We start from the raw sequence: 18,460 nt of genomic DNA on the forward strand, positions 1-18,460 counted from the left end.
TTAAGTCAACTTTGTGTTGCTTTATTAAATGAGTTTTTAAATTCGACACTCTATTGTTTTTAAGAGAACTTTTATATATATTGCATATTGCAAAACCCTCGGCAACTTTATTTTCAAAATATTTCCACACTGCGACATATCTGAACACGTGTGAGTCTAGTATACACGTGAGCGTTCTAATTGCAAGTAAAAGCAAAAGAGGAAAAAGAACAAGACGGCAACTGCTCATGACTTCAACGAATCGTACGCTTCTTGCTTTTTTGACTTACGCTGCTATACAAAAGCAACAGCGACAAAAATCAAAAGTAGCAAAAAGCCGAATGCATTAATTTTCGCGACTGTGACTGCCGACAGCTGTCGAAAATTGTCGATAGCTGCTGCGGCAACTTATGTATAAGTTCGAAAGCAACAGCAAAGCAGAAAAACCAAAACCGTCGACTTATGCTGCTTTCTGATTTTCGTAGCTGTTTGATTTTTGTCTACGCTTTGACTGCGACTTCTGATTTTTTCGGAAGCAGTAGCAGAAGTAGCAAAATCATATGAATTGAAATTTGCCGCAGTTTTTTAAACGCTGCTTACTTGTCCATTTCGCACACTTTGAGACACAACAATCACCACCAAATTTAAAAGCACATGTGATAGTTACCATACCAATACACTTGTTTAGAGTCACCATACCAGCGGAACAATTTAGTTTCGATCTGGCTCTTTTTGATTTCAGACGTTAATCACTTTTAGAATTGCAAAAAAATAAAATGCATTAATAAAAAAATGAATTCGTTTTTTTTCAAATTTAAAATAATTTGTATCGCTATTAGCTAAAAAGAGCCAAATTCAATAAAAATGGGCCAAAGAGCCAACGAGAAAAAAGGGCCCGTTTTGGTTCAAAAGAGCCAAGTCTGGCAACCGTGATATACGTACCTTATTGTTTAAAAATTGGTGTGCAAAAACATAAGATTTTCCACATTGGATGATTTAAGCAGTGAACGTCTATTTCCAACTGTTTCGCCTGCACCTGCAAATATTCGCTCACATGGCATAGATGTGGCCACTATACAAAGCCGCTTAAGCATAAATGTGTATAACGGCGAATATTGGGTTTTCCGCTGATCCCACCAGACCAATGGATCATCTGTTATGATATATTCCTCGCCTAGATATTTATCTAGTTTCCTAATAGCTGCGGCCGTACTGTTGGAGGGCTTACTAACTTTTTTGGAAAGCGTTGTCATAATCCTTCCAGATGTCGTCATTTTCATTTGGTTTTACTTGACATGCATTATCCATCCGAACAGATTTGTTCAGAGCAGTGGCCGAATGAAAATCATGAATTGCTTTTTTTGTACGCTTCTTCACATTTAAATACTCGTCCTTTGAATCTGGGATCCAAAATGGTGCTTTCAGCATACAAAATATTTGATTCATAATCTTGAAATCGAGTATTCATATCAGTTTGTATGCATTTAATGAAATCGACAATAGTTGTGTTTGTATCAGAGAACTGCAACGAGTATGATTATGCAGTGCAAACGCGGCGGTAAGAAGTCGCCTCAGCGATTTCCTTTTGCAATGTTATTTTTCTAATTTGAATTGAACGGTAAATTCTCAAAAGCCTTCTCGAAGAATCTCAAATTGTTTACTTATGATGGTAAGTTCTCAAAGCCCACATCGACACTTCTCTAACCTAACGTAATGTATGGCTGGAAACTTTTACTGTTTTATTTGAAAGATTTTCTAATAATACGTCTTTTAGAATTAAATTGCTGTTTTCTTTGCTTTGCTGCATTTAACTACTAATACATTTCAGACTAACACTCGTCGTAAGTATGCATTTTTTTCTCAATACAAAAGAATTTCATGAATAACTTCTAGTTTTAATATCCTTCGCAATTAAATTGGAAATCCTAAATGCAGTAGTTATTATTTATTGAAAAATACCATTTTGGTATTTGAAAAATTTCAAGTTTTTGTAATGTCTTTATTTTCCGCGTTGCTCGCAAATGAAATGCATGAACCTAATTGTTGTTGCTACTAGACAAACACGAAACGAAAGCGAAAACGACGAGTGACAATGCGCTGTTGAGTTCTGATTTTCAACTGATTTTATAATTCTATGTTAAACTACATTAAGCCTAAATTAGCTAGAGTGGCAAACCGAGGCGAATTCGCTCAGCGAGCAAAAACGAAAGCTTTATTGCGTTCTCGCTTCGCCCTAATTCTAACAACTTCATTTCAATAATTTTCTGATCTTAAATGAATCTACCAACTGCGCCAAAACCGGCTCCTATGAACGGCTGTGCCTTCATATGATACAACTGGCAGAGGCACCAGTTTGTGTATTGGCCGCTTGAAAATTCCTGCCGCACCAGTTCGCAGGTTTGCGGCGTCTTTTCCAGGGTACACCGCCACGACTCTTCCCACCATCCACTGCATCGGCTGCTGGTTGTCCTCTGGGACGACGACGAGTTCTCCGACTTGAAGATTTGGCTGCAACTGGTGCCACTTGGCCCGTGCCTGCAGGCCCAGCACATACTCCCGTCACAATCGCCGCCAGAACGCTCGCTTGAGCGACGAAATAGCTCGCCATCTCCTTAAGAAGCTTAGACCCTCCTGGTTCGGGGTGCACGACGCTGCCGGTGCCACCAGTGGGCCGGCAACCCGTAGGTGCCCTGGGGTTAATGTCTCGCCGTCGTTTGGGTCCAGAGTGTTGCCCACCGTCTGTTGGAGAAGGTGCTTTGCAGACTTCTTACCTGTCTCCCATTGTCCACCGAAGTGAGGATCCCTCGGTGGTATAAACGCAAATTCGCAACCGCTTCGTGATGCGAAGTCGCTCTCCTCGGCCTCGACTCGCCTCCTGAGCTCCTCCAGACGGCGACTTGCTCCGACGAAGTTGCAATAAACTTGGCTCGGCCATCTGCATCGACCAACAAACCTTTGGAAAGCCTTTAGAAATATATTAGTTAGTAACAAAGCAATGTACGTCTTGTAAGGCGGCTTTCCACGAATCCTGTAGGTGCTCTCAACTGGGCTACAAAAATCTACAAATTGAAAATGGAAGGAGCCCTCGGAGCCCATCAGCAGGCAAATTTCCCATTATCTGAGCAGCCGAGGTTTCCATTTAAAACAACGGATGCATGATCGGACTGTTTAACGACAGAGTTCTTGAGCATTGTCTAACCAAAGTTGTTGTCTAGAATGCTCACGACGGCTCTTGGGCCAGCATGACAATTGGTCAAGTGAAGGTATGTACTTCACATAGCTACGAGCAAATTATGAACGCTTTGACAAGAGGAGTGGAAACTTAGCATCATTCGAAATAGGAGCATTTACCAGTCGCCTCTCAACTCACAAAAACGAAAACTAACACCAAGATCCTTCATACTTATGTATGAAAGGATTAAGTCGTTGTAGACTCGAGCTCTCACCCTATCTATATTTTCTTTGAATTCGAAACTCTGCAGAACTTATACGATTTTATTGAACGCTTCCTTCAGTTTTCATGCCGTTGGAACCAGTTGAAATCGGACTGTTTTGTCTTTACATCTTCGAATGAAGCGGAACACATAAGCGAACACTCTCAACAGACTTGTGTGCGCCGAACAAATTTCGATGGATTCCACTAGATCTGACTACCACCATAGCTGTCAGTCCAACAGCTGTTTTGCGCACTTCCAAATTGCGCGTCTCTTCAGTAACGAAATGGTGGTTAACTGGCCATGCGTCGTGTGGTTCCTATAACCACATTAACGCGCATAGTTCAGTCACATCGCAACTTCTCGATACAATGTCTGCAGGGTTCTGCTTGGTTGGAACATGTCGCGCTCTCTGATCACTCTTGAATCTCGGTCACTCGATTCGACATGAATGTTGCGAGAAAGATGTGACCGGATCCAATGAAGAGGGGCTTCCAAATCTGACCAAAGAACCGTCCGTTCAATCCGATCAGCGGTGCAGAGCGGCACAGCGGCATTGGTGTACTCTCTGATGCGGAGAACCCAGGAGAATTCGAGAACCACTTCGCAAGTTCAAAACCTGCTCCTAGCAGTATCTCTGACACTTCAGACTTAATTGTCTTCAGGTCCTCGACGCATGCGGCAACAATCAACATATCGTCAACGTAGAAGTCTTGCCTGATAACCTCAGCTGCCATGGGGTGCGAGGATTTCGCAATCTCGCTCAGCTGGATCAAACACCGTATGGCCAAGAATGGCGCTGGCGCAGTGCCATATGTTACAGTATTTAATCTGAATAATCTCAACGAGTCTGAGGGTCTTTTCTCCACACTATGAGCTGATAGTTTGGATCTGCCTCGTTCACCATAACTTGGCGGTACATCTTTTTGATGTCGGCCGTTAATGCATATTTATGCAATCAATAACGAAGCAGAGTCGAAAAAGCTCTTCTTGAATGGTCGGCCCGACCATAAGAATGTCATTCAACGCCTTATGTGTCGAATTGCGACACGAAGCATCAAATACGACCCTCAGCTTTGTCGAAGTGCTTTGGGGCCGTAATACACATTGGTGCGGAATAACATAGTGTGGAGTACTTGGAAGTAGGGTTGTTGATAATATATCAAAATATCAATATATCGATATTTTTTTCTAAAAATTATATATTTATATCGTGATATTTTTTTTGCCCAAATATCGAAATGACGATATTTTTTTTATATTTTTTGATATTATTTCCTTGGTCACTCTAAATTCAAAGCGTCGATTGAAACTTTCAATTTAAACTTAAATTAAATTTGAAATTTGACAGAAGAATAAAGGGAAAAATGAATGTTAAATCAAATTACACAAACATAACTGGCGGCACCGCGAAGTACATTCATTGTGAGAAAACAATTAAAACCAGCGGTAATTCATCGAATCTGTCGTCGCACTTGCGAAATTTTTGCAATTTTTGATGGACATACACGTAAAGTAAAGAGTGTTTTTAAAATCTTTAAATTCTGCCAATTAGGCTTGATGTTACATTTAGATACATATAAGACATAAGACATGTATATATATATATTGAATAAAAATATAATTAAAAAATGTAAGTTTATAAAACTTATTTTCTTTTTATTATCCAGGAAAAAACATTTTTATTAATTTATTAAAAAAAAAAATCAAAAATATCAAATATATCGATATTTAGAAATATCGGTGATATTTAGAAATATTATTATCATATTATTTGATAAAAACAATATCATCGATACGATATTTTTTAAAATTTTCGACAACCCTACTTGGAAGGATGTGACTCACTTCGGACATGTCGCCCATCTCTACATATTCTTTCATAAATTCCAAGTACATTCGCTTTAACTCGGGATATCGAGTTGAGCGTTTTTCAAGCGACAAAAACCGCCGTTTACCAACTTCAAATAAGCACCCAAGCTGGTGCGAATCTGATTTAAACGGCAGTCTTACTTCGAAACGACCAGACGGCAATCTTTTCACATTATATGTGAAATGATCTTCACAACTTTGTTGTTCAGCGGAAAGGACTTTGGAGGGAGAGCGCACATCTTCGACAGTCCAAAACTTCAGCAAGATCTTGTCAGTCGAGCTCAAACTTTCTTCTTGATAGCTCAGATTGACAGTCATCTTCTGGTGAGATTTTTCACCAGGAGTGTACCGCCCCGAGACAATCCACCCAAGGTTTGTCCTTTGGAGGATTGAACGCTCTGGACCTTGCTTGATTTGGCCAACGGACAATACGTCAAAGAATGTTTCAGCGCCGATAAGAAGATCAATTTTCTGCGGTTTGAAGAAATAGGGATTATCAGGTATCTTCCAGCCACTGATATTTACTGATTTGAGAATCCATAAATCGATCGCGTACTCATTGCAGCCAATTCGCAACTTCACCACAGTGTGTATCTTTTTCTTAACTTGAGAATTGGATTCACCAATGCCAAGCAAGCTGATGCACGAGTCTTCTCTACGCAAATGCAGTCGCTGAGCTAGTTCCTCAGTCACAAAATTAATTTGTGACCCAGAATCCAGCAAAGCTCGGGCTAAGACGAAATCGCCTGAATTCGTCTTTATTTTGATCGCATCGCATAACTGTAAGAAAGTTACAGTTGAGTGTGCTCGACTGTGAGATACCCGCTACCCATTTTTTTAATTTCCGTTTTTGTATGAAATGTCCGCAAATATGGTCAATCGCCACCGCCTCGATTACCCACGAACTAGTGAAATAGTGCAACATATTAGGGTCTTTAAAGAAACTACTTACATTAGACCCCATGGAACGGCCGGTAAAATAAGTGCTTACATGGGACCCCATGGAACGGCCGGTAAAATAAGTGCTTACATGGGACCCCATTGAAGGGTCGGTAAAATAAGTGCTTACATCGGACCCCATTGAAGGGTCGGTGAAGTAAGTACTCACATTGGACCCCATGGAGGGGCCTGTCATTATAAATTAAAAAACATGTACAATTGCAATTACAGTTTTTATTTAATATAAATTTTTCTTTATTCTATTGGGTTTTGTTCTTTCTTTACTTTTAGGCAGCTCGAGTTTTTAAAATATCTCTTTTTTTGGACCTGCAGGGCCTTTCTCAATTGTTCCTCAGCTGGGCCAATACCGACTGCAGTTATTGAATCTAGAAATAAAAAGGATTAAAAAAGTTTTAATAGATTAAAATGGATAATGATTATTAAATAATTATCTTTTAATATACTCACCGATCATAACGCCAAAGAAATTGTCTTCTTTTCTTAGCGCCGCTTTGCCCTGAACGCCATCCACATTATATGCCAAGACCACTTCATTGGCTAAAATATTTTTTAAGTTTTTTAGTATCCCGCCATTTAATATTAAATTTTTTATTGCATCGATCTGTGAACGAATTAGATCTTTAACTAAAAGACAATTTTTTATGTGCTTATACATACATAGAGCTCTCGGTTAGCAATGTTTATATTCGAATTAACCTCAATCAGATCATCTACGGTCTGAATGGGAAATTGACATGCCAACTTCTGCCTCTGTCCATGGTCCTTGGTCATCCCTTTAATGGAGGCTGTTTGCTTCGAAGAAGCTTCTACGAAGATCTCTATTTTTTTTCCATGACTTTTTGTTCAGCTGAATATAAATATATAAATATAATATAATATAATAATGAATATAAAAATATAAAAATCAGTAATCATTCAACATACTCATACCTTTTAAGGTCCTTACTTCATCCACAACTTTTTCGAGAGCCTCTTTGTTTTGTAATGGTCGCAAATGAAAGAAATTGTACGTAAAGTCTCTTTCTCCTTGAGATTTTAAATTTGCCGCGCAAAGTTAGCGAAGACACAAACCATTGCACGATAAAGGGACAATACACCTCTGCAAATTAAATTTCCCCTTCGTGGTGAGTTGTCTAGCGAAAGATCGTAGGAGAAGGAGACGAGCTTTGTCACTTTGGCAACGACAGCTCTCATTCTTTTCTTATTGGACTAAGATTCAACTCATTTTGACTATTGAACTTAGCGTTGCTTGAAATCGTCAAATAATGGTGCGAAAATGAGGCGCAAAACAAAGAATTTATTTTTTGGTATGTGCATTTTTGCATTCTCTTTCTGTTAATAAGAATGCATGCAGACAACGGCTTTTTGCGTGGCACAAATATTTTTCGCCTTTTTAAGCACGCGAGAACCAAAGAACTTCTGTGCTTAACTTTGAGCATTATTAAACGTTGTTATTAAAAATTATCAAATAACATGGGTAAAACGGGCTAGCTCAGTTTGATTACCAGATCTTCAATGGTAGCAGTGTTTAACTCTGGAATAGCAGCTAACGACATTGCCAATGAGTTTAATCTATCGCGCTAAACTGGGCACTATCAAATTAAAATGTTTAAAAAGCATGACATGCGTAATTTAAGAAGATCAGGTGCTAATCGCAAAACTGACTCAGTGAAGACCTAGTTCTTGTACGGGAATTAATCAATTTAATTTGACAACAAAGACACCCATTATTGAGTGCACACTCCGCAAGGGAAAATCTCCATAAGCCAATAGAGTTCTGGAAAAGCGTTCTATGGACAGATAAAACTCCTTTGAGTATAATTCATCAAAAAATAATTTTTTTTTTAAGATTACCAATGGCACAAAGGCAGAAAAGGGGCCGCCCTTTGCAAAAAGTAAGCCATAGTGGAGACTCAGTGATATTCTGGGGATGTGTGGCGTATAGTGGACTGGGTGACTTCGTTGCTGTCACTGGCTCGATGAACCAAGGCCAATATTTACGGGTTCTAAATGATAATGCATTTACTTCTGGAGACAGGCTTATTGTCTCCCGTGGTGAGTTGTCTAGCGAAAGATCGTAGGAGAAGGAGACGAGCTTTGTCACTTTGGCAACGACAGCTCTAATTCATTTCTTATTGGACTACGATCAGAAATTCTGGGTTGATGACGTTTTAAAAAAAAAAATAAAACACATGCATCACCAGAAAAAAACATAATCTGTCAACATCATCAGCATCCATCGATGCTTCTTTGCTTTGAGCAAAGAAAATAATCCAGCTCGTTACGCTTGCTAAGCGAAGGTAATTATTTCTATAAAATAATCGAATTTTACATTGGCCCAAATTTCGACTTTTTTCTCATATGTAGATTGGAAAATTCGTCTAAGCCGTCATTATTTTCTTTAAAATAATACGGATAGACAAAAATTTCTACCCTTAAAGTGGTTTTTAATACCACAAATCCGGCGCATGTTAGTCAGCGGAGGCCGACTATTTCGTGCCGGAAGACTTTTATATTTCTGGTCTGCCGCCTGCAGAACCAAAAAGCAACAACAGTGAAGTGCAGTGCATCTCTGGGCAGATCACTCTTGCACCACTGTGCCGAGCCGCGCAAGGCTCTAGTACCAGAATCGCCACTTCTCTTATTCGCTGTTTCTCTTCGTCGCAGCAGCATCAGCAGCAGCCGCAGCAGTTCAGTGCCAGTGCTAGTGTAGTGCAAGTTTGAGAAGAATATTATGGCTAAAATCAGTTGTTAAAAAGATAAAAGGTCATGCTATAGCAAGATCCGTGTTAAAAGCCCAAATAAAACGCAATCTAAATAAAAGATTTGCATTTGTCTTAAAATATAAAATAATTTAGTTGGCATAGTGATAAGAAACTAAAAAGATAACGAAAAGAAAAGAGAATATCAATTGTGATTTGGTACTTATTTTTTTTTTGCGCTATTTTTTTGGTTTGCTTTGTTCTGTTTACCATTATTGCCTAGGCTTTAAAGGGTATATCGAACGTGAAATAATAAAAAAATTATCTAAAGAAATAAATAATGAAAATATAAACTTATACCACAATAACAAACTACAACAAGACCCTGTGCAACAAAAACAATAATAATTATAACAAGGTGTGTGTGTGTGTGTGTGTGTGAACAAACATATAAAAGTATACCTTTGTTATATACCTTATAACAAATCATTAAAATCATCATCATCATCAACATCAACATCATCATCATCAACATCAACATCAACATCATCATCATCACCATCATGAAGGCCTCCGTCGTGGAGTTCTGTCTGGTGAGTTAAAAGTCCGAGTGTCCGAATAAAATACATAAAAGAAGATCTGATAACATAAATATTATTCGTACATATGTAATTACATACATATATACATATGTTACATATGTTGGTGCCTGTTCGGCCACGCAGCAGCTGCCCACAGTTTTGCTTGCATTGTATTTTTCATATTTCTTCGCAGTTGCGAAAACTCCCAAACAGCATATAAGCTGTCGGTTGATACCCTAACTTTTGGGTGAGGCCTATACTTTTTATAACTGATTTTGCCTCTGCCATATATTGTTACTATTATTATTGTTCTTTGGTACAGCACAGTGGTTTAAATATGATTTAAAAATAAATAAATAAAAATCAATATTAAGTACGATAAATAAAATAGAGAAAAATTAAATAAATAAAAATTAAATAATAAATATGATTTAAAAATAAATACAATAAAATAAATATTACATATGAGTAAAAATATTTAAAAAAAAATAAAAATAAATACAATAAAATTTTTTCTAAATATGATTAAAATATTGAAAAATAATTAAATAAAAAAAAATATGATTTAATAATGCATACAAAACTAAATAAAAGTGGTTGAGATATTAAAAATCAATAAATAAAAATATTAAATATAATTAAAAAAAAAAAATGTTTTATAATAAAATAAATAAAAATAAATATTAAAATTAAAAAAAATGATTTGAGAAGAAAAGAAAAATTTTAAAATAAAAATAGTAAATTTAAAAGAAAAACATCTCGGTACATTTAAACATTTATAACATCTCATGAATCTGGTTTTGCTAAAGCGCGCATAAAAGAATAGCTGCCAAAATTTGTTTGCTTATTAATTATTGTTTGCCTATTAATTATTATTATATTTTTGCATTCTCTTCTTCTTTCTTATTATTGTAAATGAGTAGTAGCAGTTAATAATAAAATGAATATTTGGTATTGAATTAAAACAACTGCCGATTTAGAGTTACCCTATTAACAAAAAATGGAAATAATAATACCGTCATAATTCTAATTAATTTTGAACAAATGGTTTTGTTTTTGTTTATAAATAAATACATATGTTTAATTTGAGTCATTGAACTTTAAAAATGAAATTCTAAGTTTGTTCTGATTTCCGGAGACATGGGAGCATAAAGTAAAAGGGGAGTTGTAGAATAGTTTTGGGGTCATAAAAAACCAGTTTCTTCTTATGACCATGGTTGGGTGGGTATAGACCAGTGTGTGGCAGTTAACATCTTATAAGACCACCCCTGCTTTTCTTAAATTTGGCCGAATTTCAACAGTGTGCCTGCATTTGTTTTAATTTGATTAGATATTGGTAGTACTCCGATCGATTTGTGTTGTAGATTCGAGTCGGATTAGATTATTGACAAGAGGATCGACTCATGTGTTTTGTTTTTTTTTTTTTAGAATCAGAAGGGACTCCATAATAATTAAGTTTTCGTGGCTTCGTGTAAAGCATAGCAAAAACCCACCCCACAATCCCGAAAGATCTAAGGGTTCAAAGGGTCCCGCTCCGCTATATGCTTGCACGCGAGATGGTCGTGAATGATATTTGCAACCGTCTTCTCACATCCGGGGCTGACTATTCTTAGGAATTTTTTGTCGGCCCAATCGTGGGTCTAGCAACGCCATCATAAATGGTTGGCTAACCCAATGTGGGACTGGCAACGTCACAGTTTCGACTGCAAATAAAAAACAAATTCAAATTGGACGAATTACAAAAATTACTTAGACACTCACCTCGAGAGGAACTAACTTGTTCGGTGAGATCCGAAATAATCTTCTCAAGGCGCTCAATAGTCTCTCCACATTTGCACGATTTCTTATCTAAAAAATAACAGTTTTAATACATAATTTGCTACAGCTGTCTTAAATATTTTTTTAATCTTACCAGTGTTAAGAAACTCCAATCGCTGAATTTTTCTGGCTGGGCTGTCCGACATCGTCTCGTTTATTGATTCTTGGGGCTTTTATATAATATATATGACAAATTTTTGTGGTTAAACAGATAAAAGTACGACAATATCCTCAATCATCAATATGGTGAAGTAACGGCATTATAATCATATCCTTTAAATATGGTATTGCGACTGCTTTACAAATCAACTGGTTTAATTCAAAATTTTCTTCAGAAGATAAGGGCTCCGCATCTACTACGTAAATACCCAAGTCAGAGGATCTTATAGGCTCCGTATAAAAGTTCCGCACATTCTTGAATCGTCTTCCTTTAAATGTATCTTCCATAATTGATTCTATTCTAATCGGAATATCCCCTTCGATGTAACAATAATTGTTTGGTTCCTTCTGGATTAATGTGCTACCTTTTAATATTATTAAATTTTTTCTATTTTCGGTCTCTAATCTCTCTTGGATAGGTAAATTCTGTTCTTCGTCAATTCTCCGCTTTCTGACAAAATTTTTCAATTGTTACAAATAATTTTCAAAAGCATAAGCAGAGCCTTTAACTGGATCGCCAACCTGTTCCACCGTTTCTTTTACATGTAGTAAGCTATGTATGTTATATGAAACACTTTTTTCACCAAATATAATTGGAAAATTTTAAACAAATAGGTTCAACATTTGCTGACAGGTTTCCAAATTAATTGATCGCTGATATGGACAGCAAAGCATCCTATACCCACAATGCAACAACAAAAACACATAATATTGGTCGTCAGATAATTCATTTTTGAGTACAAATATTCCCGTATACAGTAAAAATTTTCTAAATTCCGTTGTTTTCCAGTTGTATAGTTCACTTAAGGGTCTTGGCTTTCTTGCGAATTCTTTAGGCATCTTTTTGCGTATGTCAATTAATTTTTGAGATATTTTAGATTTCTTGTCGTTCGTCAATTTATTATAAGTCTTATTTGTCATCAATCGAACAAAAAATTTACGCATGACTCCTAAGTCAAATAAATGCATGCAGTCTAGTGGAATTTGGGAAAACATTTTTACATTCACGGTTTCAAAGGGTGTAATTTTTGTCAAATATTGTTTTAAATGATGATCGGAATATTTCCTACTTTTGAAGTCCTCGTCGGTTATTAAGTCTTCACTCTTTGTTGTGTATGTTAAAACACTACTTATTTTTTTTTCCAACTTGTAAGCATTTTGAACATCCTTGCGAAGATGTATGTCCGGGAGTCCCACTTATGTAAGCCCTAGCTGGGGCATCACAAACAATAGCCCTTAATTTTAATTGTATATTTCTTTCGTCTGTGTCAATTCCATTTTGAAGATCTTTTTGCTCACAAGTAAATTGGCTTAGAAATTCGTCCAGACTATTGGGCTTAGATTTTCCCAAAAATATTCCAACAGGGACAACAGGAGAATTTTTAATTTTTGTTACTTTTATCAAAATTGTCCATAGTTGCGAATTTGAACTTTTGAATAGCAGGATTCCATCAATGTTTATGTCAATAGTTATGTCGTCAGTAAAATTAATTAAACTTAAAAGCTTAGCAATTTGAGTTTTAATGCCAATGTGCAAATAACGGCCACCACTCATTTGCATTATTTCAGCTTTTTTTAGGTCAGTCACGTGTTGGCCTATAGGTTAGGTAGGACCGGCTGCCCCGGGGCAAAGCATAGACCAGTGGAGGTCCGTAGCTGTACCGATAGCTTATCTACGTCTCAGAATTCGCGCATTTTTGGCAAAAGCCAGCAGCATCCTAGGAGGTAGCCGTGAAACGTCCCGACGTTCGTTGTGGCACGGCGAATTAAGGTATTTCAACCGGAGTCGGGATAACGCTGGGCATCTACAGAGAAGATGCTCGAGTGTTTCCTTAACCCCGGGCTCGTTGCATTTCCTACACTGATCACTGTTTGTGATACCCAGCTTTACAGCATGGACAGCTGACAGACAGTGACCAGTTAATGACGAATTTGGTTAAGTTTTTGTTAGTAGAGGCACACATCAGCCTTGCAGTTTTGCACGGGTTGGCATTGCGCCAGCTAGCGTCCCACTGAAGTCTTGAGCGCACCTCAATTTCCCTGCCTAGAGTTCGCAGGGATATCGAAACATTACACATGTTACCGACATCGAGCCCCACTCCTTCTTTGGCAAGAGAGTCTGCGATCTCGTTGCCATCGATGCCCTGGTGGCGTGGGATCCAATAAATACGCACGACCGCAGATGCGTTCAGCGACTCTATTGCTCTTCTGCTGTCCAGGACAACTTTGGACTTGACCACATCAGAGTGCATTGATCTTATTGCAGCCTGGCTGTCAACAAAGATGTTAATTGAGTTATGATTACGCTGTAAACCCCGAGCCAATTCGGCAGCCTTGCCAATGGCAAAAACTTCCGCCTGGAAGATGCTGCAGTGGTCTGGGAGTTTATAGGAGTGTTTGGAGACCGGATCTGGACAGTATACGGCCGCTCCGACACCATCATCCATCTTCGACCCGTCGGTGAAGAGGTTGAGGGCTTCGGGAATGCATAACCCTTCCCGCCAGCACTCCGGTTCCAAGAATATTGTTTTAATATGGTCGGTACTGGTAAGGGGGATAGTATAGTCCAAGTCTCTACTAGTCTCCCTACCAATGGCGCTGTGACCATAGCCTAGCAGACCCAAATTGCCTGTTGCGGCAATCCTTAGGGACGATTTTGCGGCTATGGATTGCGCGTAAAGGTTTAACGGTTCGACGCCAGCTATTACCTCGAGGGCTTTAGTTGGCGTCGACCTGATAGCGCCTGTGATACACAGTAGCGCTTGACGCTGTGTCCTTTCCATGATGGAGAGGTACGTCCTTTTTCCGTGGCCTGCCACCACACTATAATACCATAGGTGAGGATAGAGCGAACAACTGAGATGTATATCCACCGCATTAGATTAGGAGATAGGCCCCAAGTGCAACTAAGCATCTTTTTCGCCATGTACAAGGCTCCGGTGGCTTTCTTCACCCTTTCTAACACGTTAAGCTTCCATGACAGTTTGCTGTCCAGGACCACACCTAGGTATTTTACTGCTAGGCTCGGCTTTAGCATAGTGCAGCCTATTTTTAAGGGGGACCATGCAGGTACCTTATATCTCTTCGTGAAGAGGATAAGATCCGTTTTGTCCGCGTTAATGCTGAGCCCGGCTGATTCGGCCCATGCTTTAACTTCCCGCAAAGTAAGTTCCATTACGGTGGTTGTGCATTTCCCAGTTATCAAAATGCTTATGTCGTCGGCATAGGCAATTAACTTGGGGGGCCCGTCTAGTAAATTTTTGAAGTAGGCTATTTACGACCAAATTCCAAAGGAGAGGCGAGAGAACCCCACCCTGGGGAGTGCCAACTCCCACTACCTTTGTAATGGCCGCATCGCCCCACGTAGCCACCACCCGCCTGTCACAAAGAAGGCAGTTGACCCGCCTGTGGATCGCTGGTGCCGTGTTAACTGAGGTAAGGCCCTTCATAATAGCGTCAGTGGTGGCATATTCTTTATAGTGGTCTGCTTGGAGGCTACTAGAGCATGGAGAGCTGTCTCAATGGACTTGCCCTTTGTATACGAATGCTGATTTGGGGACAACAGATGCATTGTGTTGCTTCTGATGTGCAAATCAAGTAGCTTTTCCAATGGTTTTTAGCAGGAAAGAGGTTAGGCTGATAGGCCGGAAGTCATTAGGAACCACATGACTACATTTGCCCCCCCTTGGGCAGGAAAATGACTTTCGAGGTCCTCCAAAGAGTGGGGATATGACCCCATGCGAGGCACGCCGAATAGATACCCGATAGCCACGGAACAATCGTGAGCTTACTGGCTTGCAGCATTGCTGGCGAAAGTCCATCGAGACCGGGCGACCTGACCTTCGCAAAGGAGTCGATAGCCCAAATTATTTTATTAACTGTAATTAGACCGGCAGGGGGTCTCATAACTGGGAGACTAGGAAGGAGCTGCCAGCCACTGTTCTCCATTCCAATACATCCCGGGAAATGAGTTGAGAGCAGTGCTTCAAGAGTTTCAGCACTACTCTCCGTCCACACTCTACGCTCGACTTGAGCAGACTAGGACTGGAAGCCTGCTTGGACAGCAGCTTCCTCAGTCTGGAGGTGTCTTTGATGTTGTCCAGGTTTGAGCAAAAGGTTCTCCATGAAGACCTTTTGGATGATCGGATCATCCTCTTGTAAGACTTTAGGAGAGACCTGTACTCGTCCCAGACATATCCGTTGTCCGGCTTCTTAGCAAGTTGAAACATGCTAGTAAGCTCCCCAGGAAGCGAAGAGAGATCTGGGTTCCACCAGGGTGGCTTCGATCTTCTCGTCGGTCTTGAGAGCCTACAGGATTGGCGAAACGCGGAAAGTAGTCCTGCTGAGAGGACAATGACATTTGTTTCTAGGTCCTGAAGGACTTGGAAACAAGGCTAGAGAATTTCGCCCAGTTGGTATTGCGGGGATTTCTGAACGGCTGAGCCGCAGGTACCCTATTAAAAGGAATGGTAATCTGAATGTACTTATGATCAGAGAAGGAGGGTCTATCCAGGACCCTCCACTCTTCTACATTGGTACACTCAGTCGCAATCGTTAAGTCCAGCACATTACAAGAGGTGGGACCTACATAGGTAGATACCTCACCTCTGTTGGCTAGTCTAAGCTTATAGTTAAGGATAAAATCAAGAACTGACTCACCCCTGTCGTTAATGTCGGGACTTCCCCAGACGCTATGGTGGGCGTTGGCGTCCGTTCCGATTATGAGATGTTTTTTGGAGGAGCAGACCATGTCCACCAGCCTCCGCAGCTCGTCAGGTGGGGCCGGCATGTCGTGGGCCATGTAGCAGGATGCCAGCAGCAAACATCCCTCACGGCTCTCCAGCACCACCACGGTTGTCTTCATTGCTGTAATTAGGTAGTAGATGAGCTTTTAGCCCCTTTTTTACAAAGATGACAGTTCTCGATCTACTCACCAATGTCGGTGTCAGCCCAGCAACCGTGTTGCCCGACGCTATCCACGGTTCTTCTTCGCTATCCACGGTTCTAGGCGGACACTTCCTCCAGGGCAAGGAGTAGCTCCGCCGAAGCCGTTTTGGACTTATGGAGGTTGAGTTGCAGCACACTCATTAGAGGTTAGCAAACTCGCGGGGGGCCCGTCTGCATGGACAGTTCCTCCCCCACCTCCTCCGTCTCATCAGTCAAGCTGAGGTGCTGGGTGGCGTCGGTCACGCTCTCAAGACCGAGATCTGCCTCAACCTCCCTGACCTCAACGTGTGTGTGTCCTTGTCGTTGGGATGACGTTTTTTGAGGCGAAGGTACACGCTCCCTAAGCCCCACGCCATCTTCCCGTTGCGTTTATATAGCACATCCTCGGCCTTCTTATTGATCTGAATGATCACGTGCTGCCCACCACTGGGTAAAGGTTCATCAACCTTCAGCACGGACCAATCACTCGCCGGTATGGCCGGGTTCTGCTTTTTAAGCAGCTGAAGCGCCCGCTCGCCCTGCACAACTATGGGGAAAAGGAGCCCCCACCAACTTCGAATTTTTGGCGACGTATAGTAGAGATCTGCTACCCGTTGACAATGAGGTAATACAGATCCTACCCAGCCAGCACCCTCGGGGAGGGTTCAGCAGAGGGTTTTTGCCAGCCAATGTTGGTCTATGTTTTAGAAACCATTTTTTAAGATCGTCATTTAAGTTATTGTTACCGTCGTTTCTTTTCGTCTTGTAGTGGTCGGATTTGACCAAAACGGTTGTTTAGGTCGGCACTGTTAAATTGGATTCTGTTAGGTCAGATTCTGTTAAAGTACATTCTGTAATTTTCTATTCTGTTAGGAGTTTTGTTAAGTCAGTCTGTTAAGTTTGCTTTGCTGCTCCTCTGGTAAATCTGCTGATCTGTTATTCTTATCTATTTTGTCTGCTAATTTTGTTTTGATCATAATTTTTTTCTGGTCGATAGCGAGGCAGCGCAAGCTTACCTCTTCTCCCCCTCCTCTCTATTCTTGTAGTCGCGGTCTCTTTTGGTGTTCAAATTTGTTTGTCACCACCCGCGCATCGTACGATTATACCGTTTCGTATCATAGATCGTTGTTGGTAGATTCGTAAAATATGCAAGCTTACCGCGTCTCCCCCTCCTCTCTATTCTTGTAGTCGCGGTCTCTTTTGGTGTTCAAATTTGTTTGTCACCACCCGCGCATCGTACGATTATACCGTTTCGTATCATAGATCGTTATTGGTAGATTCGTAAATCGTTCGAGATAAGAGGCATTGGCTGGACTGGAGCTAAGCTCACAAAATTAGTACAGCCTAACTCTTTGGTGCATACAGAACAAATCTGTAAACAGCAGCGACAAATTATTTAAATTAAAAGAAAAAGTCCACGCGGGACAAAATTCCAAAGTTGTGCAGTGAAATAGTTTCTTCTTAAAGTGAATAATTATTATTGGCCAGGTATGGATTTTGATTCTTGATTGAATTCATACTTATCTCTGTTTTTGTATTTAATGCATTTTTGCCAGTGCCAGCGGTTCCCGCTTACCCATTGAAGTGGTTCTTACGAGCAAGTGCCGCACCTAAAGGCAATTATGTTGCTTCATCTATTGGCTACGAAACCTCTTCTCAGCTATAGATAATTGATGTTTCGTCCAAACTTCATCAGCATTTTGACCAAACTTCATCATCATTTCTACCATACGTGATCATCACTTTCATTATCATCTGTACTTCGTCATGCATCTGTATTGACTTCGAATAACATCATCATCATCAGCTTAAAGTGCATTTACAAGTTTATTTTGCTTCGAGGGATTACTATCGCTGCCGCTCAAGAGACGGTCCCAGGCTGACCTTTCCCAAATCTGTGCTAGGCTGATCTTTCCCTAATATGTGCTAGGCTGAATATTGTGTTTATATAGAATCCAGTTTTTGGAAGTTAACTAAGACTTATTGTTTTTTCCCTCTCTCAAGAAGTTGACTTCCAACTCGGCCATGT

The 18,460-nt window shown here is 40.0% G+C and overlaps 1 protein-coding gene across 1 annotated transcript; it reads right to left on the reverse strand.

Moving 5' to 3' along the window:
• Positions 1-6,369: 6,369 nt before the first annotated feature.
• Positions 6,370-7,226, reverse strand: LOC133838780 (uncharacterized). The gene is made up of 4 exons (XM_062270006.1): positions 7,176-7,226; positions 6,903-7,092; positions 6,693-6,846; positions 6,370-6,610 (listed from the first exon to the last, which is right to left on the reverse strand). Exons 2-4 carry the CDS (start codon positions 7,014-7,016, stop codon positions 6,480-6,482), a joined length of 399 nt encoding a protein of 132 aa, XP_062125990.1. The 5' UTR covers positions 7,017-7,092; positions 7,176-7,226; the 3' UTR covers positions 6,370-6,479.
• Positions 7,227-18,460: the final 11,234 nt, after the last annotated feature.

Source organism: Drosophila sulfurigaster, chromosome 2R, assembly GCF_023558435.1.
Source record: "Drosophila sulfurigaster albostrigata strain 15112-1811.04 chromosome 2R, ASM2355843v2, whole genome shotgun sequence".
Classification (NCBI taxonomy): Eukaryota; Metazoa; Arthropoda; class Insecta; order Diptera; family Drosophilidae; genus Drosophila; species Drosophila sulfurigaster.